Genomic DNA, 27,604 nt, shown 5'->3' on the forward strand with positions numbered 1-27,604 from the left:
TCCATTTGGACTTTTATTTATTTTAATAATGCAGAGCATTTGCTGCAGTATTTAGATTGTTAAATAAAACTCTTCTTACTGTCGACACATGGCAAATTGACAAAATAAATATATTGCATATATAAACACAGAACATTATCTCAATGTACAGCCTGTTTTGCAGAAGCACACATCTTTCATTCAAGCTGCCACACTGTCCAACCTGTGGGATTACATTAAATGTAATCAGCTTGGTGTAAGTTATGATAATACTGGTTTTCATAGAACATAAAAAGCTCTGTCCCACAAACACCCCATTTTTCTTATCTCTTTCATAGTTAATTATCTCTCTTTGGCCATTGATCATTTTGAAATTCTCTTGCAGAATAAAGCAGCTCTGTTGTGTCACACTTTTGTCAATGTATACTGTAGTTTTCCATATAGATTACATGAAAAAGACCTAAGAAAGATTTAGTGTCAAAGTGTCTCCATTTTCAGTGGTTATAGAGCACCATTGCTTTTCTCCTCCACAATGATGTCGGTCACACCGTGAACCTGTGTGAGCTGCTTGCAGTCCAATGAAGCCAGTAATTTCCTTGGACCAGGCAGGGTGGGGACGAGGTGCTCAGTCAGAGACACCGAGGCACGACTGCCAATATCTCTGAGGGTAGGACAGGAAATGACAGTGGCAATCATAAAAGAGAAAGATAGACAAGGTAGTTTTAAAAAAAACTGAGCACAATATAAAATATATTTCCCCCCCTTACCCATAATGAATCTTTCGAGCAGTTAGGAGGCCCAGTCCTTCCACGTGGAATATCACGGCTTTTAGCACCTGTGGTAGTGGGTTGGTAAATAAAATCTCTACTGCCATCTTCTCTCCTACCACAGCCTTCCCGATCGGCTGTGAGACAGGACAACGAGGCAAGAAATCAGATTAGAATTCATGTTTTAATCTTCTGGCCAGTTTTATATCCTGATGATTTGTTTGGCTTACCTTTATGTCTAGTTGTGGTGTCCTGAGCCGGAAACTGAACTGAGTGGCCACGACCTGCTGTGTTTCTTTGACCCTGCCTGACAGTGTCAGCATCAGAGCGGCCTGGTCGACCAGTTGGTCCTTGTAGTCTTGGTACTCCAGAGTCCACTCCAAATTCTTTTCTGTAGATGGGAGATGTGGGTTAAGTATGTTAAAAGTTCATTTCCATCGTTGTTACCTACCTCATTGCTTTTTAAACTTAATAGATTCGTATGAAGTAAAACTTTTTGATTAAACTGTTGGACAAAGTTTGATTTTTTCACTTTCTTGCTGAGAGTTAGATGCCACTCTCAGATATAAGAGTGGTATTAGTATTCTCATCTAACTCTCAGCAAGAAAGCAAATAATCCAAAAATGCCGAACTGTTTCTCTAAGCAGGATAGAAACATTTTCTTTGTAACTAAGACACAAAGGATTCAAGATAATCAAATAGCTCGAAAAGATTTGTTTGATCCATATAACTACATACAGCACTGTGTTTTGCATGGGTAATTATTACTGTTGCACAATGACATATGCTATGGACAGGAGATGTGAAGAAGACATCTCAAAATATCAGATGTGACTGATGCCACAGGTTCCGAAATGAAGGAGGGGAGAGAAGTGACAGGCCTCTGCACAGTGTGTCTATTGTAAAACCACACGAGTTTAACATAACAGCATAGGCATATCCAAGGTCTGGCCCTGGGGCCAGTTGTGGCCTGTGGACTTCTTTTAAACAGCCCCTGGCTTGTCTTTAAATATATTCTATGTGGCCCACCACATAATATTGGTTAATCAATTAAGATAATTTGACATTTTTTCCGTTCATCTCACTGTGGACCTCAGGACTATTACCCTGCTTGTAGATATGCACCCAATGGAACCTATGCAGGCTGAATAAATGTGTTTTCATAAACAGACGATGAACAAACAAACAAAGGGTTAACTAACAGCAGACATTTCCTGCTCGGTCAACACATTCTCACTCCGACATCGTCACATATCTACATTGGGTCATGGACTTTCCACCTCCAGATACGACGTGCAAGGTGCCCTGGGTGTGTTGGTTGTTGACGTTCGTGGACGCCATGTCAAGTTATGCCTGTCACATGCAATGTCTTCTTTCAAAATACACTTCCATTTTCACAGGAAATTTACTGTTTACATGCAGTCTCTTTCAGAGAAATGCACCACGTCTGTACAACTCCGTGAATTGACATTTTTTTTCTAACGCCCCATCCACCCCACTAAGACTTTCGCGCCCTAACTTTTGTTCTTGTCCCGTTGCATTTTCCCCTTACACTGCCAAACACTGTTAAGCTATAACAGAACGGGACGGCTTTGTTCGTCGGTGTCTGACGCTGCAAGTCACTGTCCAAGCATTGGATTTTGACAACTTTGAATGAGGCTGGGTTGGCTTGGTAGCAGACATGACCACAGCAAAGAAATGTGAAGTTGAAAGCGAGGGACAGCGCTTTAAGAGGTGGTAGGAAGTTGAATACTTTTTCACTGAGAGACGAAAACAGTTGTGTATGTCTCATTTTTATGTAACTTTTTCCCCAAGTAATCCATATGATGCAAGAAGCAGCTGGCCCTCTGGTATTTTCACATTATCTAAGCAGGCCACCGTTAAAAAAAAGTGTGGTTCCCAACTGGTGGGTTGTGGGTCCATTCTTAATGGGCCGCAAGTGACTCTCAAACTTGTCAAGTTTGTAAAAAACACACTTTATTGCGAAGTAGAGTACATTTCTGGCACAGAGCTTTTATTTTGAAGTGGTTTTCTGCTGTAGAGTGAGTGAATAACAGACACTTACTTTACAGAGACAGCAAACTAGTGGACAACATGGCCAGACAAAAGTATAATGTTGAATATATTAAACTGTTGAATTAGTGACTAAGGAGAAATCTGGACCCTGTGGCTGGACCACTTTGGAACCACTGCTCTATAGTATCAGTGCTTGAGCATCTCAACAGAAAGCATTGTGTCTGTGTATCCAGTCCATGTAGTGGAACCGCCAAAAGGTAACATTAACATTAGCATTTAACGTAAATCAGTATGATCGCTAGTCGAGATGAAGACGTTAAAAAATATATGTTAATCATGGCTAATTATGCTGTTTTCAATCAGCTCTCTGTCTTTGCAAAGTGGACAATAACTTTAAATGCAAATATACAACACCCAGCCTCCCTCCGGGCTGCCAGCGCCTGGAGCTTCTCACTTATCCACCAGTAAAAGTCTGCCATACCTCTGCTAGCAGATGAGCAGGAAGCTCCGGGCAGTACGAAGGGAAGCAAAACACTGTTCATCTGCAAAAATTGAGTTTCCCTTTAAAGAACGTAAATCAACACGCTAGCTGGTCAGAATTTCACAAACTGACAGCAGCATGTTATTTTCTGTGTTTATTTTCTTGAGCAAAATTTAGCCAACTTAGGGACATAAGCTTATAGTTAGGGCTGGCTCAGGCTTGCCCTGTACCAGCCCCTAGTTAGGCTGACTTAGGCCTAGTCTGCCGGAGGACCCCCTATAATACACCGGGCTCCCTCTCTCTCCCTCTCTCTCTCTCTCTCTCTCTCTCTCTCTCTCTCTCTCTCACTCTCATCCTATTACTGCATCTTGCTAACTCGGCCATTCTGGATGTCACTAACTCGGCTTCTTCTCCGGAGCCTTTGTGCTCCACTGTCTCTCAGGTTAACTCATACCGCAGCGGTGCCTGGACAGTGTGACGTGTGTGGTTGTGCTGCTGCCGTGGTCCTGCCAGATGCCTCCTGCTGCTGCTGCCATCATTAGTCATTAGTCATACTTCTACTGTTATTATACACATATGACTATTGTCACACAAGTATACTGTCTGATACTAATACATACTTTCAACATATTGTACCACAGTAGCCAGAACTATAACTATAATATTATTACTTTCATTAATGTTGTTGTAAGCTACTGTCATTACCTGCATCTCTCTCTCTCTCTCTCTCTCTCTCTCTCTCTCTGTCTCATTGTGTCATATGGATTACTGTTAATTTATTATGCTGATCTGTTCTGTACGACATCTATTGCACGTCTGTCCGTCCTGGAAGAGGGATCCCTCCTCAGTTGCTCTTCCTGAGGTTTCTACCGTTTTTTTTTTCCCCGTTAAAGGGTTTTTTTTTGGGGAGTTTTTCCTTATCCGCTGTGAGGGTCTTAAGGACAGAGGGATGTCGTATGCTGTAAAGCCCTGTGAGGCAAATTGTGATTTGTGATATTGGGCTTTATAAATAAAATTGAATTGAATTGAATTGAATTGAATATAATAAGCTGTAGTCACTTTATGAAAGCCTGAACTTCATTCATATTATTATAATGATAGTCACATACACAGAGAAACACACACAGACCTACTCCTCTCACAGTGATGCATAAAATACCACCGAGAGCAAAATATCAGGTAGTGTAAGTAGCAATTAAAGCCTAATTATTGTATGCAAGATAAGCAATGAAAATGGTTATTTTCCTAAAAAGGAATCCAGTTAATTGTTTATTTAAAAGATCCGTCTTATTTTCTCTGCTTTTTTCTTGTATGTGTACTACTGCTCTTTAACAAAGCAAAAGCATTTCTTAACTGATTACTCAATTTATTAATGGATTAATTGGTAGAATACTTGATTACTAGAATACTTGCTAGGTGTAGCCGTAGTTGTTAATATTCCTCTCAGTTTCCAGATGTTTCCACCGAGGAAATACAATCACGGATGCACTTTTATCTTTTTTTATTATGAGAAAACCCCTCTGTTGACACCTCCATGTTCCTTCTGCAGCCCACCCTGACCAAGCAGCTCCACTCACCCTCATTGGGCAGCAGGTCCAGGTCCGTCTTGTCCTTTCTGACTGTGGCTTTGTGGACACCGGTGTAGTACATGACTGCCACCTGGCTGTGCAGGACGAGCTTGCGTTCCTCTGAGCTGCTATTTCGCAAAATGATAGTCAGCTCTGCATCTTTCCCCATTGTAGGACCTTCACCTTCCATGGTCACTTCTATAGAGACATCCTCTGCTGTGGGGGAGGAGTAGGCCTCTGCTTTGGAGCCATAGCTACATGCTGTTTCCACAGCAATGCGCTCCTCCTCTGAGCCTGAGAATGACCAGAAATGTTAATTTAATAGATAATGCAGCACAACTACATTTTGCTTTGTGTCCTATATTCTGAATTCTTGCTGTCTCAAGCATTTCTGCATGTGCCTTTTGTTTGATGATACCTTCAGGGTGTTTGTAAAGGTGTGTGATATCGTTGCGTTCGTCAGAGCCAACAGCCTTCGTGCTGATGTAGTGGCCCACCGTCTTTTTCTCGCTGTAGATTTGACTGAAGGTCCCATCTATGTTCCTCTGCCAGTATATTTTATCACTGTTCACCTGAAAGTGTGCAGATGGGGAGCAAGAGAGGGAGTTAGAAAATAAATCCCTAACAGATGGGAAATGTCATGCATCGTTTGACGTATGGCATATGGCTCGGGATTAGTGCACCGTGCATGCATAATATGTCAAAACAACAACTGGAAAATCAGTTGTTCACTCTTATAGGTCAAGTATGCAAGGAAAAAATTGAATTTTAGAGTATTTTCCTCCCACATCATCAATTTTAATCATTTTTTGCAAGTTCTGCAACTTTATGGAAGTGCAGTAAAGAATATTAAGAGTGCTCTTAAAGGGGCAGTTCACCCTAAAATAAAAAACCCCCCATACTTTTCTTCTTACCTGTAGTGCTATACGTCAATGTGGATTGTTTTGGTGTGAGTTGCCAAGAGATATCGGCCATAGAGATGTCTGCCTTGAATATAATGGACCTAGATGGCACTCGGCTTGTGGTGCACAAATTGCCAAAATAAATACGTTTTAAAAACTCAACAGCAGTGTCTCTTTTCCAGAAAGATGGTGACTCAACATAATCCACAGACCTGTGATTGTAGGAACTGTTTTCTTTCTTCTGAACTAACGCGTCAACGGAAGCGTGCATTTACTCATGGACAAGTGGCTCGTGTTAGTGAGATGTAAGAGATGGCGTGAGCTGTAATGTTAGCTAGCTCAGTAGCTAGTAGTGAGTAGCTAGTAGTAGTGAGCTAATAGTAGACGCACACTTCCCTGCTCTGTGGTGTGGTTGGTGGGTGTAGTTTATGAGAAGGAAAACACTTCCTGCGTGAAACTGCTCACAACAAGGTCTTTGGATTATCTTGAGTAACCATGTCATGATTTTTGGAGAGAGACATTGTTGTTGAGTTTTTCTAGACTGATAAATAGTGATACAGAAGGAGCAAAAATGACTTCTTTTAATTTAGGGTAAACTATTCCACATACCTCTGCAAACACAAACGGGGTGTCATGTTTGAGGTAGACCTGGCCATTTCGAACAGCAGCCAGAGAAGCAGGGCCACAGCGGAAGGTGCCCTGACTGGTCTCTTGAGGTGTGGCGTCGACAGCTTGCCAGCCTCCGTTGCCTGGGGGCAAGTCAGGACGAGCCATCCAGCAGTCGTTCCACACATGGAAATTCCTTCAGGGGAAGACTCGAAGGTCAGACTTAATAAACTAGAGCGGAGAACATGTCATGATCTGGCAGTATCACGATGATGGTGACAGGGCATACCAGATAGAGTCAGAATTGAGGTGATCTATAGGCTCCAGGTTCTCATCCAGGTAAACATCTGTCGTCAAGGAGACGTCTGTGTCGTGAGCTGAGCTGTAGTTGGTCACAGTTCGACTGGGAATGCCTAAACACCGTAAAACTGAAAAGAACAGAGCGATAAGGCGTCAGTGGTCACTATCTATGTGACATTTACCTGTCACACACCTATCAAAGCACACGTCTGAACGGAGAGGAACCAAACAATCAGCTGACCTGTGGTAAATACGCCAGCAAAGACCCAGCACTGGCCGTACTTAACGGGGTGTCCTGTGTTTTTATGGTATTCCTTCAGGATTTCCACACTTCCGCTCCAAACGTGTGGACTAGTTCCAGCTGAATAGTCTCCTGACCAGTCTCCCTGAACTACACCACGGTCATCAGGGGAGTTGATCTGAAGAAATGAAAAGTGTTGTTGTTGTGTCTTTTCCAATACAAATATAGGCAATCTCTCGATATATAACATGCTAACATGCTGATGTTAAAGATATAGGATCTTCCTAAACAACAACGTATAGACTCTGACAGAATAATCCCTTCCAGTCATCACGTATGACCCACTGTCAGTGTGCGACTGGAAGTGTGTATTTTCCTGCAGAGCCCTCTGCCATCAGCCTGTATTTTCTTATTTTCTGTGTGTGTGTGTGTGTGTGTGTGTGTGTGTGTGTGTGTGTGTGTACCGCCACAGCTCTCAGGTGAAGTTGAGGCTCTATAAAAAGGTAGTGACCAGGTGCCAGACTGTAAGCAGCAGGCATCCAAGAGACACAATATCAAAATTACACAAATACAGTGAGGCAAATCAAATCGCCAAACAAAAGTGAATCTGGGGTTGGCCTTTAATTTCACTTTTGCTCAGTAATTGTTTGCACCAAAGTCATGTTTCATTACAAAGAAACAAACGCTCTGTGTATTAATTGACATGCAATCAAATGTTGTGATCTAGTTGATTATGAAACTACAAAGACAATGTACAAAGAAAAAATAATTTGCTTCTCAACTGCATTCAGAGGCTGTTTGAAATTAGGGAGATCAAGTATGAATTTAGGGAAATTGGTGCGTTTGAAAAAACAAGGGCGAGGACAAACAAAAAGAAAAGATGTGTATCTGTCAAAGTGGTTAACGTCTGTAATGGTTGTGATAAGAGATCTGACATTCACTCTGCAGATTAAAAAATGTTTCAAAAAAATGGTGGTAAAAAAAATATAAAAGTTATGATTATTGTTTTGGAATTTTGTTGGTTTATTTATTGTCTTTCTGCTGCTAATTCTGTTCTTGTTCTTTTTGTTTGTTTGTTTGTTTTTTGGTCTTAAACTAAGTAGGAAGGTAAAATAAGCTTAAGCTCGCACCTTTTCGGTCTATATTCTTTGTTTCCCTGTTGTTGTTTTTCTATTATTCTTTTTAATTTAATGCCTTGACGTTATTTATTCTTTATTATGTGCATTTCCTCTTGGAAAATTATTAACAAGGACAGAAATAAATTACCACCACTACCACCAAATTATTTGGTCTAATTCCAGTTTTAAAGGGATAGTCCACCCAAAAATGAAAATTCAGCCATTATCTACTCACCCATATGCCGAGGGAGGCTCAGGTGAAGTTTTAGAGTCCTCACAACACTTGTGGAGATCCAAGGGGAGAGGAGGTAGCAACACAACTCCACCTAATGGAGGCTGACGGCGCCCCAGATTAAAACGTCCAAAAACACATAACTGAAACCACAAAATATCTCCATACTGCTCGTCCATAGTGATCCAAGTGTCCTGAAGCCCTGAAAAAAAAGTTGTTTGGAAAAACATCATTTGAACTCTGTTTTTAGCCTCACTGTAGCCTGTAGCTTTAATGTCCTCTCTGTGCACCGCACTCACGTGTGTGCATTTGCGCACGAGACCAGCGAAAGCGTAAACACACATGAACGTGGTGCCCATGTCTCACGGTCTCGCACAAGTGCACACACGTGAGCGCGGTGCACAGAGAGGCAGTCAGAGCTACAGGTTACAATGAGGCTAAAAACAGAGTTCAAACGACGTTTTTCCAAACAACTTTTTATGTCGGGGCTTCAGGACACTTGGATCGCTACGGACGAGCAGTATGGAGATATTTTGTGGTTTCAATTATATGTTTTTGGACGTTTGAATCTGGGGCGCCGTCAGCCTCCATTAGGTGGAGTTGTGTTGCTACCTCCTCTCCCCTTGGATCTCCACAAGTGTTGTGAGGACTCTAAAACTTCACCTGAGCCTCCCTCGGCATGAGCGTGAGTAGATAATGGCTGAATTTTCATTTTTGGGTGCACTGTCCCTTTAAGTATTTCAGTAACATGTAGAATGTCCATCAATCTGAGCCAAGTATTTCTAACATAAACAAAAAAACAGTAGAATTTATGTAGTTTAATCAAATAAAACTGAGATGAATCGAATATGAGAATTTATGTGACCATAGCTCATTTGAAGTATGTAGACTTAAACAGTAAGTACATATATTTTATTAAAGTAAAATGTTACATAAATATTATTAAAGTAAAAAAAGTCAATTCTATGAGCTACGGTTACACACATCCTCACTCTATTCATCTCATGTTTATTTGAATTAACAGATAAATTATATTTTGGTTTACATTAGAATTACTTAACTCAGTTGGATGGAAATTTTTTATGTAATCAAAACACATAAACCTGACAAAACAGACCAAATTATTTCTTTGAGTGCACAAATCATGGCAATACTTCCTGTACTTGTCGAGACACCTTCTAGCTAAAAAACGCAAAGGTCAACTTCATGTTGTAACTACAGAGAGGATGAGGAGATCAACAAAATCAAAAGTATTCATTCTCTGGTGAATGTCTGTGCAAAGTTTCTCTGCAGTATTTTATACAAGCATTGCAAAGGCCTTTCTGTCTAAATGTACCATTTTGCACTGGTTCTCAAAAAGGGCTGAAAATCCATCAGCTCTGGGCCCTGTGATGTTACTGGTGTCCTGCTGAACCACTGCTGTGCTGAGTGAAAGCTGTCACCATGACCACAGCACTGAGCTGGGTTCATATTGTACTGGTCAATGCAACACATTGTGAAGAGAAATACAGAGGTTGTAGAAAAATACATAGTGCAGTCTCACCATGGCTGAGATGACTCGCACCACATTAACCGGGTCTCCCCAACCAGACGGAGGAGTTCCACTCTTTTCCAGGACAAACACACAGACAGCAAGAATCCCGTCATCAAACTGAAACCAGAACAGAGAAAACACAGGGAGGGTTGAGAGAGCCAGTCAGATTTTACAGCTAAGTCTATTCACCAAACACCGAAGCATCACTCACCTGTCCATAGTTCCATGTCCGCACTCCAATTTGATCCTGTGTGCCGTAGTAGATTCGTCCAATATCATTCATGACATATTCCTGCCTCTCGTCTTCAGAATCCATGAACACTGAGTCATCTGACAGAGAACAACTTTTTATTTTATTTCACCACAATTTTATGGGATTTTTATAGGCAAATATCAGATTGTCGATGGTAAATGGACTCGCCCTCATATAGCGCCTTTCTGGTCGACCACTTTCACATTTACCCGTTCATACACTGGTGGCTGAAGCTAAGATACAAGGTGCCACCTGCTACTCACTTTTATAACCATTAAACACACTCACATATTGATGGAGCAATATGGGATTCTGTATCTTGCCCAAGGATACTTTAACATGCGGTCTGAAGGAGCAAAGACTTGAACTGCCGCCCATTTGATTAGTTATTACCTCCTGAGCCACAGCTGCCTGCAGTATATAATTAGCCTCACAGTGCTTACATCAAAACCAGTAAAACAAGACTCGACACAATACAAAGTCCTGCATTAAAGGGACCTAATGTCATGTGGTAGAAAGTTAATACCTGAGGCTTCAGACCGGTCTAAATGTGTTCTGAATACTGTTTCTGTTGAAAAATGTTTCTACTTTTGAGACAAGCTCATGATTAATGTCTTTATATGGTCACCTGCTACAGGCACGCTATTGCAAGTGTTTACATAACATACGCTGCTACATGTAGCTACATGCTAACATCAGGGAAACATGTAATCTTAGTTGCCGATTCTTTTAATTTTTCCCTGATATCGGAAAAGTTTTTTTTGTTTGTTTTTAGAATAATGAAAGTAGAAAGTGCTGCTGTGTTCTGTTACTGTCATCCTCGGGTTGCAAGTACACAGCTACATGTAGCTACATGCTAACGTCAGGGAAACATGTAATCTTGGTTGCCGATCCTGTTAATTTCTCCCTGATATCGGAAAAGTTTTTTTTTTTTTTTTTTAGAAAAGTGAAAGTAGAAAGTGCTGCTGCGTTCTGTTACTGTCATCCTCGGGTTGCAAGTACATGGCTACATGTAGCGACATGCTAACGTCAGGGAAATATGTAATCTTGGTTGCCGATTCTGTTAATTTCTCACTGATATCGAATTCTTTTTTTTTTTCTTTTTTTTTTTTTTTAGAACAGTGAAAGTAGAAAGTGCTGCTGTGTTCTGTTACTGTCATCCTCGGGTTGCAAGTACACGGCTACATGTAGCTACATGCTAACGTCAGGGAAATATGTAATCTTGGTTGCCGATTCTGTTCATTTCTCCCTGATATCCGAAACTTTTTTTTTGTTTTTTTTAGAAAAGTGAAAGTAGAAAGTGCTGCAGTGTTCTGTTACTGTCATCCTCGGGTTGCAAGTACACGGCTACATGTAGCGACATGCTAATGTCAGGGAAATATGTAATCTTGGTTGCCGATTCTGTTAATTTCTCACTGATATCGAATTCTTTTTTTTTCTTTTTTTTTTTTAGAACAGTGAAAGTAGAAAGCGCTGCTGTGTTCTGTTACTGTCATCCTCGGGCTACATAGCTACATGTATGCTAACATCAGGGAAACATGTTATCTTGGTCACTGATGTTAATATCTCCCTGATTTCGGATCATATTCCTGCTGGAGCATATCTGATTGTGTGCAGGAGCTTTCATTGGTGATCTTCACTTTAGAAAGTGTCACTATTCTTTGGTACAAACATTTCCCCGACTGCAATGATGGTGCAGAGATGCCGAGATATGGAAGACACAGAAACGCTGTACAGTCAAGGCAGACTAAGCCTCTTCAGGATGGGGCAAGCAGGAGCAAGCATTAAAATAGAGGGTGTCAGACAGAGGGTGTTCAAGCACAGACAGTTTGAGGAAAATCAATTTGTTTTTTTAACACTAAAGCATGTAAACATGTTCTGATAAAAACATTCAGTTGAATGTTTGTCAGGCAAAACAAAGTGTCGTTTAAGCACGTCTCTGCCTCAAGCACACTTTCTCAGAAATGATGGTGAATGCTGCTGGGGCCTCGTCAAGAGGAAAACCTCATAAGATTGATAAGGGACTTGTTAGTGATGCTGTCCTGATAGGTTGTTTTTTCTCAAAGGACTAGTTAGACATTTTTGGAACACACACTGACGTGCCTCTCATGGGAGAGATGAGAAGATTACTGGGCCTCAGTAACCAACTGTATTTTATCAAAACCCACTCATGCAGTTTCACAAAGTCTCTGACACACATCAGTGTTTTCTTAATTGATTTTTTTCTTAGGTAAGAACAGAATCTATGCACACTCAACATCACATCCGAGCGTTGACATGCTTGTGCAAAATAAATCTTCAATTCTACAGTTGTATACTGTTATATGATTTAAATTTAAATAATATTTTCATCATTTATAATATTCTTTTTTAATTATGTTCATTATTTCACGAAGCATTCTGGTCTTTTAAAATAAATAAACACAACGCTTATACTTTAGCTCACGTGGTTTATGTTAATTGGGAACTATGCCTAGTAATCAGTAATTGATCACGCTATTTGTAGGCCCACAATAAAAAAAAAATTGACTCAGACTTTTTATATTCATCACTTTGTTCACTGAACAAGTGATAGCATCCAATGCATATTTTTTTGTACGTTTTTTTATGTCCACCACTGACTCTACTAAATATGACAGCTGGTTTGGTGTTCTGTTTGGGTTTCAGCTTTGCCTCTCTCTTGTGTTGCCTGTTTCCACTCCCTAGTGTCTGATGTTTGCTTTCAGTCTCTGTGCATTCTAGTACCCATACTACCTTAGTATAGAGTATGCCAGAAAAATATTTAGTATGTCCCAATACATAGAATGTCAAATGCAGGATGCCAAAAATACCAGGGTGTTCTACTACATCCTGTCTGCGGACCCACAATCCTCTGCGCAGCGGACGATATGTCTTCAGCCCCTCAGCCTGTTCAGCTCTGCCATTCTCAGCCCACTTCAGACATCCACTCCAGCCTTCAGCCCTGTCTTCAAACTAAAATAAACTGCCATTAACTATTTCCCAGTTTACTGGTTGTGTTTGCATTTGGGTCCAAAGCTGAACTGCCACAACATATTCACTCTCTGCAAAAGTACGTATAGAAGTGCTCATACCAGGCCCAAACAGAGCTACTGAACATTTTATTTTTATGTTTGGAGTCCGGTGCTTCACCCTCTTCACACTTCTGTTCTTGACTTCATTCTTTCAAACCTTTATTTTCAGTTTTAGTATGTGCGCATGGCGCTGCAGTCTCATGCCCTGTTATGGTGACTGGCGGCGGGGCATTTACCTATGCTAATTAGGATCAACTGGCATGTGCTTCCAATTTACAAAGACAATGGAATTCATCATTATAAGAGCACAGGTGCACACACTTCTAGGGTTTAAGGACACCCCGGGAATATGACAGACTTTTTTGAGGAGCTCTCTCAAGCACAAGTTTAAGAAAAAACATAGGAAGACAGTGGTGAATGAGGCCCAGTGTCTGTCTCATGTCTTTCTGAATGTGGCTGGTTAGCTTAGCTTAGCATAAAGACTGAAAACAGGAAACAGGGCTATATAACTGTATTGTAGGACTTTTGTTATTTTAAGTCTTGTATTATATGAATCACAATGTGTTAAAGACGTTTTTTTCAATCCCGTGTTTACCTTCACACCAGGGGTTGAACAACATGTAGATGTCATTAGCAGGATCATGTGTTGAGACAGCCTGGCCGTGTGCAGTGTTTGTTTCCACTATGAGCTGATATCGGCCAATGACCGCCGTCGGGGCAGAACGCACTGACAGCTTAATCCTTTTGTCATCCTGTTTCACAACAGCAGCCTCCCAGCCTTCATCCTCCAAGTCCTCCACCAGTGGGATGATGACATGGGTTCCCTTTGACACTGTTGGCTGTGGCCCTGAGAAAATGAGAGGAGACACGTGAAGGAACATGTGGAAACCGTGTTCGTACATCATGCCCACACAGAGGCACCAGACAATTCATTCACACAGTCCTACACAACTGGCCTACCTCAGTCTAAGCCACACCTGCATTCCTACCTGCTGGAGTATGTTTATAAAAACAGAGACCAAATAGAAAGAATACAGAATGTGCTGTCCTGACAAGATATGCACGCACACACACACACACACACACACACACACATTCAAACATGTCACGACAGCATTTGATCTCAGTGTGGCTGCACTATAAAAGGAATCTGGCAGCAGGTTGCTGTTCAGCCAGTTACTGCACTGTCTGTCAGGGACAATGCTGCTGTCTAATGTGACTGCAGGGCAACTGTATCCCGTATAAAAAAGATACCAAAATATTTAATATGCCCAGTGTTTTCTGTGATAAAGTAACTTATAATTTCCAACATTACAGCTGTTGGGAAATGCTCTATTTGTAGCCACATTCAAGAGCTTTCACCCTGAGGTGTGTGTTCAAAACTACAGCCCTCCCTGCTTTTCATCCTCCATCCTCAGTAGGTGTGACCTTGTCTTCTTTTTGCAGTTTCATGTCCCAACAGAACTGAGTCACTAGGCTGCGATTACACCATGACATGTTTATTTGGACAGACTAACTGCAGGTTGTGTATGACGATAACGAAGTGTACATGCACACTAATATTCCACTGCTATTCTGAATATGACGATAATCTGACAGTGATCAGAGTCATGTACACAGCATGTTCTGGATGTTTCATATTAGGTCTTTCTCCGATGAAGATGTGGGACATGCCAACAGTATTCAGGTTTTAAAGAAGCTCAGCGTGAGATCAATCAGAAGACCTTGCCTCATTCATTCACACTTTGCTCCCTATCTCACTCCTCCACTTCCTCCTATCAGCTGTTTCTGGGAGTTCGCTCTGCCAGTTAACCGATCAATCAATGGTTTGTTTTGTTGTTGATTGCTACATATGATGTGCTGTTAAAAGGGTAGGTGTTAAAAGCTGTAGCTGCACCTTTTTTCAGACTGCAGAAGTTATGTTGAATACTTTATTGTAATGTTTTAATTATCTGCCATTTTCTCAGAAGCTGCGACTTTCTTTACATGAATCTGCAGATTAATACATGATGTTCTTATTTCTATTCGCAGACTGATATAAATGCTAAATGTAAGCAAATGTTGCCAATGATTTCTATCAGCCAATCTTGGTGCCACTGTCAAACTTAAAATCTGTTCTCCTTTCTCCTGCTGTCAACTGTCATTTTAGGCAGAATTCTTGCCCCCTCCTCCACCCCACACACCTTCGGTCATCATACCCAGAGTCCAGTCCAGCTCTACAAAAGCCCACTCCTCTTCACATCCAGATCCTCAGCACCCTCTTCACCTCATCACCACCGGTGTCTATGGAGGGCGCCCTATTCTACGGCTTTGCCACCCTTCTTAAATATGTGACATCATGATGGGGTGTAATCGGAAACAAACTATTCACATTTCTCATACTTATGTACACATGTAAATAAATATTATGTTCACTCAGAATGAGTCTCTCCTGACTGACATAACATTCTCTGGACATGTATACAGCACATTTGGAATATGTGTCTCAGTCAGGGTTTTTACTGCAGTTTGCAGCACACGGCCTCTCACCTGTTCACTTTTCTGCTCGGTAGGAGAAACTCACCTACTTTTAAAAGTATAATATGTAGTTTTTCCACATGAAAAATGTCTAAAAACGACTAAGCCAATATTATATATTTTGTTTAGTTGTGTACTTTGATTTTCAGAAATGTTTCCAACAATTTTTCAAACCCAGATAAATATGAGATATTAATAAAAGTTACGGACCGTGTCATTAGGTCGCATGTCAATGGCGACGTAACTCCAGTTACCATAGCCATTAAATGAAGGAGAAGAAGAAGAAGCAGACCGGATGAGATGTCAGAGAATGAACGTTACTGTTGCTAGGCTAAGCTAACTCGTCATGGATCATGATTATGCACTGACGGTTGCTGCACCTTATGACACCAAAGCTCCCCCGGTAAACAAGCTGGTAAAATGGAAACGTATGGGTCAACCAAGCGATCCCAGAAGAATTTGGGATAAGAAGAGAGCTAAATCAAGGATAAATATTGGTGTGGCCTTTCCAAGATGGAGAGAGCTTCGTGAAAATCTAGGACTATAATTCGACGCCGACCTCGCGTGTGTTCTACTAGACAGGTAAGCAAACATCTGGCTGATGTTATCGAAATATTAATCCTAAGCAAATATAAATAATAAGAGCCAGATCTCCATGAAATCTACACTGCACATTCACTCTCCCCAGAGGGTGAACCCTTAGGCCTGCGTGGAACATTTCAGAATTTAGATGGAGCCGGTCTGTTGACACGGCAGGGGTGCCAACACAAGGGTGCCAAGGCAGGGGGCGCCAGCAAAACAGCGCAACATCATGTGGCAGCCCCCTGCATTGTGTTCAGTCTGAATCCATGCTTAAAGCAACAGTTTGACATTTTAGGAAATAAGCTTTTTCTGCTTTCTGTTTGTGCTAAATACATGACACAGCCAGGAAGTATGTGCTCCTGGCAATGATCAGGCGCATAACCCCCCTGTAAAATGTCAACTTTCCACACAACATATGTCATAATCTATGAGGCAATACATCCTTGCTCCCGAGGGGGATATATCCTTTAGTTTCTACCGTCATCAAGGTCTGTACCCCCTCGGGTACAACTTTACATTCTCAGTCTTGCAACAGGTAAGACTCAAAGAACAGCAAAATTGTCAGTGTTCAGTCTGCCCTACAATTTGCCTCTGTGTAGCGGCAATCTTTCATCCATCCAGTAGGCCTACTCCACATTACCACCACTATTAAGCAGTCCGTTGACAATAAGCTTGACACGAAATCAATCTTCCAAGGCAGTAACTCCGTTTGAAAACTTTAATTTAAAAATCAAATCATCGAACAAAGTTATAAGATTCAGTCTTAATTGGCTCAACTAGGCACACTGTCAAAAAACTGTCTTGCTCCTTTGGCTGCTTAACCATCTCTGAGGGCTGTTTGGCTGTGACATCATCAAAGGCATGCCTTAAAGGAGCATTTCACATCTTTAAAGTAAAACTACCATACGATTCTTACCAATATCAATATGGCTCTTACACTCTGTGAGGTGTTATGAAAATTGCAGCCCCTCTGAAACCACAAAATTAGAGCATTCACCTGTCTTTTACTTTCACTTGAATGTTAGAAACAACACTTGTATCGTTTCAGATTGGGCTGTGATTAGTTTCATGCCGCGAGGCTCATGTCTCAGAATACAGTGTTTGGCGTGAGTGGAGGGTACCACAGGCACGGTTAAAAAAACAGTTTGAACTGAGAAATGGTACTTTGCTGTTTTAAAATGGAATAGCCACCATTTGGAGAGTGATGGCATGATTTCTTTTTACTCTAAAAACTGGCTCTGTCTGCAGCTGGCATTGTCCTCCTGCTTACTGCGGCTGTGGCAGATGGCTTTTTTTAATAACTGGATGATTATTCACGATTAATGCTGTATTTTTTGTTATTACGTCACATTGTGGACTTCATAGGTTGCAACGACATATTTTTTCTCTCTCAAGGAAACATAGAGTACAATTTGAAAAAAACAAACAAACAATTACTGCTATTATTAACTGCTCATTAAACCCTGCATGTTTCCTCAGTGTTAAGCTAAGCACTGGGTAAAATTTTCATTCCTGATATGGATGCGCAGCCTTTTCACAAAAGAGACATAGTAATTATTCTCTTCAAGCTTCACTTGTTATCACACACAGCTATAATTGTAGGATCTATACTGGTCTGTGTCCCCTCTGCCTTACAGTGCTCAACACAATGAGAGGGACCAGTGGCAGCGTAGATGGCGAATTGTCGGCAGACTGGATTTTTAGTTACAGTGGGACTGAGGGCTCGGCATCCGTAAAACGCTCTCCCTGGAGCATAGCAACCAGAACTGTTTCCATAGCAATAGTAACCTAAAATCTCTCCCCCTCCCTCCTCCCCCCTCTCTCCTTCTCCCACCCTATCTATCTATAAATCTATTTATCTCACACACAAATGCAACAAAATCTATATCCCCCACACGCAAACAGCAACATTAACAGTTTAAAAACAGACATACAAAGCAAACTTCTTGTTGGTACATCTTGTTTCCTCCCACAGCCCTCAACCCATCACCTTCCTCTCTTTCCTGTGTCTGCCTAGAAAGAGGGAAGTCTTAATTATCATGTGCAGCTTTGCACAGGGTTTCGGAGGGTCAGGCTGGATTGTGTCCATCCAGTTTCACACTTGGCCTCTTAAGATCAGAGGCCAGTCATGTGGGAAATTCATATAAATTGAATTAGTATTCATAAGCATGACTGTTGCCTTGGCTGTTGTTGGAGTCTGTTTAGTTGTTGTGCGAGTCTTCATAGTGTTACCTTGGTGTCTGATTAGAATCATAAAACATGATAACACTGTTTCTGTGAAGGACTCTGACGAACCTGTTTTCAGCTCAAGGTGAAGTTTGTCAGTTTCGGGGTTAAAAGGTCGAGAGAGTGTAATCCACATCTGGAAATTCTGCCCTCTGCGTATAATCAAGTCATCACTTTGGTAGAGGTCTGTGTGGTGCTCTGTGCGGTTCTCCCCTGATTTGCTTTTCATCAGGTCTATTGATCGCACTTTCAGGAGGAGCTCTGCGAAAAACAAAAACAAATATATGAGGGCAAAGTCTATCACATCTGCTGGCGCCTTCTCACTTTGATAAATCACAAAATTGTAAGCTCTCTGAGATGACATTACCATCGAGCTCGCTGGCACCGGTCTCAGGCTTTTCGCCATTTATCCCTTCATCTTTATCCAGCTCATCAAGCCCTGTCATCAAAGTGTCTGTTACATCATCGTTATTTGGCTTGGGACAGCAGCACGGGCAGACCTTACGCAGCCACCTCCGACATGCATTTTCTTTCTCATCATAGATGACCTCCAGCTCTTCCTTCTCTTCCTCTGAGTCATCCCCAAATCCCAGAGTGACAGCTGGAAACCGACCCACTGCAGATCTGTCTCTGATTGATCGCGTCTCTACAGGCATCCTGAAAAAAAGGCAAAAACAATGAAGAAGTCAATGGCTTTTTTATTGATTGAGCACCAGTTTCCTAAAAGATAAGACTTCTTTAATAGAGTTTAACACCCCTGTCTTTACACTTAAGACTGCTGTGGCTCAGAAACCTGATTAAACTACTGCAGTAGAATAAAATTAAAGTTAATTCATTGTCCAGTTACTTTGAAAAAGAGGAAATGGGCTTTTTTTTACATGGTAGACCTGAGCTGAATTAATCTGAGATTGAAAGTGAGGCATCTCTCTCCATGTGTCCACTGAAATGAACATCACAAACCAAGCACATGTAATGTTAAAATGATAGTCTACACTTAATTAAGATCCCTGAGTGCCACATCGAGAGTGAGAAATGATTAGATTGTGTATAATGTTTAAATCTTAAGTTATGGATTTATTACAGTGGCTCCTAACCTTGTAAGATGGCAGCCCTGTCATATGAACTCATGAAATAAAAAAATAAACAGCCTGCACACTGCAGGGCTCCAATGTTCACTTATTTTTTACACCTAGGTGACGTTTCGAGCACCACTGCTCTTCATCAAACTGAAGCTGACAGCACCAGAACCCACTTGAAAAGGCTTCTTTCTATTTGTCTCTGCCAAGCTTTGTTTTTTGTCACTTCAGACAGTCAGTTCATGTGATTGCATCATGCGTCTGTATGTGTATCTACGACTGTCAACTTCAGTCTGAAGAGGAGCAGTCATGCCCGAAACAGCACAAAAAGTCAATACTGTTAGTTTTTCTTTTCTTTTTTAAGATTTTTTTGAAGGGCTTCTTGCCTTTGTTTGGTCGGACAGCTGGAGTGTGAAGGGGGAGGGGGGGTGGGGGTGATGACATGCAGCAAAGCGCTGTGGGTTGGATTTAGGTGACCAAACGTTAGTCGACCAGAAAGGTCATTAGTTGGCAAGATTTCATTGGGGGAAAAAACAGACATGGAAACTCTATCTCGACCAATATGACTGAACTGATGTGGGACTTTAATTTGAAATGACAGACACAGGAAATGTCCACGCTCAGCAGTCAGACAGGATTCCAACACAAACCAATCACAGCTGACAGATATCTTTCCCTTCTTCTGTAAATATTCAGTCTGATAAACACGGAAAAGTTGATCATGTTAGTGCAGGGCTACCCAGAGCTTTACATCTGATTTCAGGTTAATTGGCTATGATTTGATGCTTGTTAAGGCTGCTTAGCAACCTCAGACACAACCTGCTGCCGTGCTCTTGAAAGCTGGCACAACGCCTAGCGCCTGACCCCGTGTTTTCCAGGCGGTTAAAGGCGCGGCATGTGTGCAGCTCCTAATGTCCAGGGCTGGTACCTGCGGTTATTCCACAGGCTAGTTAACAACATGTCGGGCAGGAAATCCAAAGTGTGGGATCATTTTGAGAAGGTGAAGGACGAACCCAAGGTGATATGTAAACTCATCTTCACTGGTCGACTACAAACATGACGTATCATCTGAAACATGGAAGTAGCTACATGCCCATTAGCCCACAGCGTCATTAACAGGCGGCTCGCTCAGTGTGTGACGTGCACTTGGAGATAAAATATAGGCCAATATTAATGAAGGTTCATTAGTACGGTTTTGTATTTCTCTGTAATGTAGCACAGTGTTAACAATGTTACTGATACTATTCTCTCTCAGACCTTCAACTCAAACCAGAGCATGTGAGCAGAGCGGACCGGGTGAAAATTTCCACTCCTCGCTCGCAGACCTGTCACTTTGCGCCGCTCGTCCGCTCTGCTTGGTTCTGCGCATTCTTCGCTCTGCTCCTGTCCACTCCATCATAAATTTTATCCCACTCCACTCGCTCACCACTCCGCTCAAAAAAACTGCGTCGTACTACCCTAACCTGTAATCTTCTATTCACAAATAAAACATGAGCTTGGTAGATTCGATTCTGTCTTTCCCCGTGCTACGTAATTTCATTTCATTTAAAAAATACCACAACCCAACTCAACTAAGACATAAAGGTAATATTTCTTTTTAAAGCCGACAAAAACAGTGAGACCATAGGTTATTAATTTAAAATGTTTTATTTTTAAACCAAGAGAGACAAAACTGAGAAAACTGAGCAGAACTAGAGCTCCCAAAATTGTCGTCAATCTTCTAAAAGACCTGAGCAGCCAGAATCACAGTTCACTCTATAGTTTTGAAAGAAAATAGTGAGGGTGTGCGCAGGTGCAAAGATGCATTCTGGGTGGGGTATGAGCGACCGGAGCAAAATTGGAGTGAGAGATAAGGCTTCGCTCCATCTTTAAAAAAAAATAGCCGCTCCTTGCTCAACACAAAATCCTTCCACTCCGCTCCAGGTCCACTCCGCTCACATGCTCTGACTCAAACCACTAAATATATAATAATTAAATTAATATCGTAAACACACGGGCGACCAGTCGACTAATTCTTAGTCAGGGGCAGCCCTAGTTAGAATTGAGCCTGTGGCCACTGCGGCAAGGACGCAGCCTTCATATACGGTAAGTTTGCATTAGAGGAGCTCGAAGTTTCAGCCACATACATCACCCAACTTTTAGTCATCAATTTTAATCATTTATTCAGTATTTGTAGCTGTACCTTAGCCATTATGTGGGATAAAAATCCATTCTCAGGCCAGTTGCATCAGCTCTTTACCCACACTGGTTACTTTTCCAATAAAGACAAGGCAATCCATTACTGTTTAATGTTTAAGGTTTACTGTGAGTCTTCAAAGATCACACACACAAGCCGAACCGGTCCTGGCAGCAGACTGACCTGTCATTCATTACATTCACTTGTATGCTGTTCACATTTCTCTCCTGTTGCAGGTCTTGTTGGTGGAGCCCTCCGGTTGTTACGCCTTCTGATCAATACTCCCAACTTCTGCCACCATTATTTCTTGAACTCAGCGCACACTCTGTGTATCAACCTGCTCCTGACACCATTGTTTCTCATCTTCTGAGCATGATGACATCACCTGAGTGCAGATGAAAATACACACACCAATTGGAGCACAGACTGCAAAGGCATCCTACACCATTATTATTTTTTAGCTCGATTTATGGTAACAGAAAATATATATGATTAAAAATGTTTATTGATGCATTCAACCATTTATCTTTTACTTTTAGCTGTTTTAAATTCATTACTTTTAGCTATTTCACCATGTATTCATTTAGTCTTGGCAGCAAGTGGGTTTGAATCTGCCATTCTGTGTGGAGTCTGCATGTATGCCTGTATCAGTGTAGGTTATCTCCAGCTTCCTCCCACAGTCCAAAGACATGCAGGTTAACTGGTGACTCTAAATTGCTCGTAGGTGTGAATGTGAGTGTGACTGGTTTCTGTCTGTGTGTGTCAGCCCTGTGATAGTCTGGCAGCCTCTCCAGGGTGAACCCTGCCTCTCACTCAGTGACAGCTGGGATAGACGTTATTTATTTATTAGTTTTAGATATCTATTTTAACCATGCATCCATTCAGTAGGCGTCTTTTGCAACCTGATTCAACCATCGACCCATTACCTTTCGCTAAATGAAGCTCAGCGGAAGTTCAGGAAGACTGTCTCGCAATTCTCTCCCTCTCACTCCCACCATTCAGCTGACTTTAGGTGTCCCCTCTCCCAGTTAACCAATCAATCTTTGCCACAATCTCCTTCAGCTATTCATGTTGCTGCTGCCAAACTTTAAATCTGTTCCTCTCTCTGCTCCTGTCAGCTGTCGTTTTAAGCAGCATCGTTGCACCCTCCTCCACCTCATTCACCTCCAGTCACCTCATCTCAAGCCCATGACTCATGAAAAGCCCACTCCTCTTCACATCCAGATCCTCAGCTCCTTCTCCATCTCATCTCATCACCACCATTGGCACCACCAGCGCTAGACTCAATAGGGGGGATCCCGAATCTATGTTTTTACCACCCTCCGGGAATAGATGATATCACAATAGGAACAAAGGAACTGATCGTGTCTCATTACATAAAAAGCTTCTTCATGCATGAAGAATAACACACAAAGCACAATTTGATCCGCCAATATTGGTCCTAAACAGAGAGTAAATCATACAGCTATCTTGACTTGTTCATTTTAGCTCTTCACATGCAGTTAATTATCCCTTGTGACATCGAGCAGGAAGCCTGCCTTCACTCTGTGATACCATCAGGACATATCTGGAGCTGATTCACTGATGCTGAATTAGAATCTGGTTTATTGAGTCAGTGAAAGCATCCAGGAGGTTTTCTGTGGAGGTGAGCACATACTCTGATTAACAACTGTGCTATGAAACTCAGGCTAACCCGGAGGTACTGATGCATGCTTTTATCTCTTGTCGTTTAGATTACTGTAATGCCCTGCTGTCTGGTCTTCCCAAAAAGACCATCTCTAACCTGCAGCTACTCCAAAACTCAGCTGCACGAGTGCTGACGAGGACCAGAGGGCGGGAGCACATTTCACCAGTTTTACAATCGCTGCATTGGCTCCCTGTGTGTTTCAGGATCGATTTTAAGGTTCTTTTATTAATTTTTAAATGTCTTAACGGTCTTGGGCCATCTTATTTATCTGACCTGCTTTTATCATATCAACCCTCGCGGATCCTGAGGTCCTCCGGCACCGGCCTTTTAATTGTTCCAAGAGTTAGAACAAAAACCCACGGGGAGCCTGCATTCAGCCATTATGGCCCTCACTTATGGAACAGCCTGCCGGAGAGCATCAGGACTGCAGAGACTGTTGATGTTTTTAAAAGGACGCTCAAGACTCACCTTTTTAATTTAGCTTTTAACTGATTTCTTTTACTCTTTTAATTCTTCTATTATATGTTCTTTTTACTTTCTAATGCTTTTAAATGATTTATTTTTAAATCTTTATGCATTTTAGTCTCTAAATCTTAATTTATTTATTTATTTATTATTATTATTATTAATATTATTTTAATCTTTAACTCTTTAATTTTTCCTAATCTCCACACCATGTGTGGAGTCCACCCCGGTCTGTCTGGTCGGGGTGGTCTCTGTGGCGGCGCTCCCTATGGCTGTGGGCTGTAGCGCCTCTCAGTGTGGATGGCTCCCCGTAGGTGGTTCTTTCCTCACCTGGTTCCTCAGTGCCCAGCCATGTTATTGACTATATTGACTGTGTGTGTGTGTGTGTGTGTGTGTGTGTGTGTGTGTGTGTGTGTGCGTTTATATGTGGGGGTGGGAGGGGCAGGTTTTCAATATGTATGTATTATTTTTGTTTGTTTTTATTCTGTGAAGCACTTTGTGCTGCATTTTTAATGTATGAAAAGTGCTATACAAATAAAGTTTGATTGATTGATTGATTGATGAAACAAATTTCTTGAAAGGATCAAAACCAAGATTAGAGTCACATCCCTCTGAGAATCAAAGTAAAAAATGCACATGAACTCTGGAAAACTCAAGCGGGACAGATGTTTCAAATCCATCATATTCCCTCTCATTTTCCCTCTCTGCTCACTTCGCCTCACCTTTGCTCAGCTCACTCTGAATCGAAGATGTTTCTAAGCAGGTCCAGCTTTCAAGAAATGCTCCACAGCCACTGAAAAATGTTCCCACACATACACTTAAGCTACGTTACTCGGCAACAGTGACTATAAGGTGACCAAACAGGCTCAGATGAAGCAATAGCGAGACTGACGGCGAGTTCACTCCTTATTCATATTCTAAAGAAGTTGAGACGGTGAATACAGCAAATTACAGACAGACTGAGGGAACACCTCCTCCTCCTCCTCCTCCTCCTCCTCCCAGTTCAGGGTTGTGCGTCATATTAACTGCTGACAGATGAGGCTGAAAGCAGCTTAATGAGACTATACGCATAAAACAATCCATCATGACCTGATAACCAGGCTGTGTGCACTGGATGGGCGGTTCTTAACCTTTTTTGTGGAAAGGATCCCTAAATGAATACACAGTGAGCCTCATGTCGCAACATTCTCTTAAATTTGTCTTATATTTTCTTAACTCTCTCTTAAAACAATGTTTTTACTAATTACCGAGTCCATTTGTTTTGGAAAGGAAGAGACCTCTGAGGATAATTTGTCTCCAGGTAAAAACCTCCTGAACATCAGGATGTAAAGTCATCAGAGAAAAAGGTGAGCACACACTTTTTATTGGCTTAAATCAGCGGGTCTAATGGTTTTGGAGAGGAAGAGACTTTCCTTCATCTGTAATCCTCACTACTAGATGCCCCTAAATCTAAAGCAAGGTTTATGCTTCTGCCCACCTATGACACAGAGGGCTTTGCGGAGGTGTTGCATCCGTCTGCGACCAACGCAGAGATACGGCATGCACCTCCAAAAAATTGTAACCACGCATCGAGACAACGCAGACCCAATGCAGGCCACAAGAGCTATGATTGCTTCTTCAAACTACATCATTTCCGGCATTTCTCAAGGTTTAATTTCCTGCTGCAGTACCACAACACCGCCATTTTCAAAAGTCTCCATTGTGATCGGAGTGTTTGAGCATTTGTTGTTCAATGTCGATCATTCCTAGCTCCAGCAACAGTCTTTCTCTCTCGGTCGCCATCTTCACTGTGACTAGAGCAAAGCCGGAAGATAAACAAACAATGAACGAGCAACGACCATAGACGTCACCGAGTCTAGGTAGGTATATAAAAGAACACCGCGCCCCCAAGCACTTTGGCGGGGAATTGCATAGCGACATAGACCAACAGGACGCAGAACTATGATAGGCACACAGCAACTGCATGCACGTTGCGTCGAGTATACGCAGAAGCATAAAGAAACTTTTACACACTGTTCCTTTAAATTCTGACCTGATGATAGGGCTAGCTGAAATGTTGAAGGACTACCAAAGTGATCTCAGTTTTTCTTGAGGTGGACATGAATATCTGTACATGTGAAAATATAGATGTGAACCTTGTGGTGCTGCTAGAGATAACGTTAATTGATCACCAAAGTCAGTGAGTTTCATCCTCTGAGAATCACGTCTGTTCAAAATTTCCAGGCATTCCATCAAATAGTTTTTAAGATATGTCAATCTGGACCAAAACAGTGGAGCAATTGACCAACATTTCCATCCCATGCTGCCAGCCTGCACGTTCAAATAAACACAGCTCTGTATTAGTATTCCTAACATATTTTCATTTGCAAATCCCCACAGTGATTACAACTTGGAAGACTCAGTAGGTTGTGAAAGCTCGCCGCAGGGTGGGCCCTCACAAACTGTTTATAAGTGAAAATGAAATCCACCACGGCACCTCCATCGCTGCCAAAACAATATAAGGACGTAGTAGACGAGAAAGACTGCGTGATCTGTCCTCCATATGGTTGAGATTACAGTCTGCTTGCAGGGTATCTCAGATCCAAAACAGGTACACACCCACACAGAACAACAAAACACTTTCACTGCATGCAATTATCTGTTAATAAAATATACAATAAAATGTTTGTGCTGCTCTGTACACTCTAACAGTGAGACGAGGAGGCAGAGGGCTCACCAAGCTGCACAGCAGTGACAGCGACATGTTGTGGGTAATAGGAAGCCTCATAGCTGAACCTGCCATGATATGAGATTCCCATCACTTCATCATCCGCTGTGTTACATTCCAACTACTCAGAGCTGACTCTCCCTCTGGACCGTGGCACAAATGTGCGACTGAATCATGCATACAGATCGAGAATATTTGGTCACATGTCCAATGCAGTGGGTCTAAGTTCATTCCCATGATGTCAGCAGATACAGCCAACTTGTTCATCATATCCATGTGCTATTCATCCAAGTTGCATATTTTCCTCCAGGAAGGTGCTGATCCAGTAAGCATCCTTTCAGCTACACTCATGACCCGTTGCCTCGGGGCCTCGGGGACGCTCATTTGGAGTTACAACGAGGGAAACAAAGGGACCTTCACTGATGACATCAGAATTCAAGCATTGCAGGATTCAATTTCACACACAAACGCTGACTGTATATCTGACCCTGAGCCAAGTCATGGAAATGTTTTCTCCCTTTCACATCAGTCTGATGATGCTGCCTTCATATATTGGTTTGCTACACTTGATTAGACATGAGATGTAGCTGCTGTTGGACAACTCTGTGTTGCTGGCAGTCAATATATCACTTATTATTATGAGGGAGTGATACCTTTCAGTCAGATAGCGGCATGTAAAACAAATAAATAATACATTTCATAGCTGTCTCGTGCAGCTCTGAGCGAAGAATGTAAATCCACTCAGGCAACAGATCGCCATTAAAAACACACTCTTGTTAATCATGCATGAAATGGCACTCAGTGAACTTTTAGACTATTATTTGCATAATCCTGGCATGACAGCAAAGCGGCAACACAGCAATACTTTGTTAGGAACTGTATCCTTTTCCGAGAAATCAAGTGAATTACTTGAGCGTGAAATCCCAGAATACTCTGATCAGGAGAAAAGTTTTAATGAGAGTATAGTTAACAACATAAAGTCATGAAACAAAGCCTGACTATGTGAAACAGCTGGTTCAAACTCACTCAGTTCAACGGCAGAAGAAATGACACAACGCAGACTGGAGGAAAAAATCTTCTTTCTTCGCTGTGTCTTTGTGTTTCACAGACTGCGAGTTCAGACCTCCTTTAAATACTTG

The 27,604-nt window shown here is 41.8% G+C and overlaps 1 protein-coding gene across 2 annotated transcripts; it reads right to left on the reverse strand.

Moving 5' to 3' along the window:
• On the reverse strand, positions 1-27,604 carry LOC117253543 (protein-glutamine gamma-glutamyltransferase K-like). 2 transcript variants are annotated; one of them, XM_078168505.1, is made up of 15 exons: positions 27,492-27,569; positions 21,790-21,991; positions 18,722-19,011; positions 18,424-18,615; positions 13,625-13,876; positions 9,956-10,074; positions 9,754-9,861; positions 6,861-7,038; positions 6,609-6,747; positions 6,323-6,515; positions 5,230-5,383; positions 4,821-5,105; positions 977-1,137; positions 747-883; positions 1-640 (listed from the first exon to the last, which is right to left on the reverse strand). In XM_078168505.1, the coding sequence occupies exons 2-15, from the start codon at positions 21,798-21,800 to the stop codon at positions 481-483; spliced, it is 2,379 nt and encodes a 792-aa protein (XP_078024631.1). In that variant the 5' UTR covers positions 21,801-21,991; positions 27,492-27,569; the 3' UTR covers positions 1-480. The 2 variants fall into 2 exon arrangements, with proteins under 2 accessions (XP_078024631.1, XP_033476945.2); XM_033621054.2 differs by lacking the exon at positions 21,790-21,991 and having other exon boundaries at positions 27,492-27,604.

This window comes from Epinephelus lanceolatus, chromosome 6 (assembly GCF_041903045.1).
Source record: "Epinephelus lanceolatus isolate andai-2023 chromosome 6, ASM4190304v1, whole genome shotgun sequence".
Classification (NCBI taxonomy): domain Eukaryota; kingdom Metazoa; phylum Chordata; class Actinopteri; order Perciformes; family Serranidae; genus Epinephelus; species Epinephelus lanceolatus.

Excerpts from the sequence above, each read along its gene's own strand:
- LOC117253543 (XM_078168505.1), bottom strand. Across the intron at positions 7,039-9,753 it reads TGCGAGTCATCTCAGCCATG|ATCAACTCCCCTGATGACCG; the intron begins GTGAGACTGCAC and ends TCATTTCTTCAG. Across the intron at positions 6,748-6,860 it reads TGCTGGCGTATTTACCACAG|TTTTACGGTGTTTAGGCATT; the intron begins GTCAGCTGATTG and ends TGTTCTTTTCAG.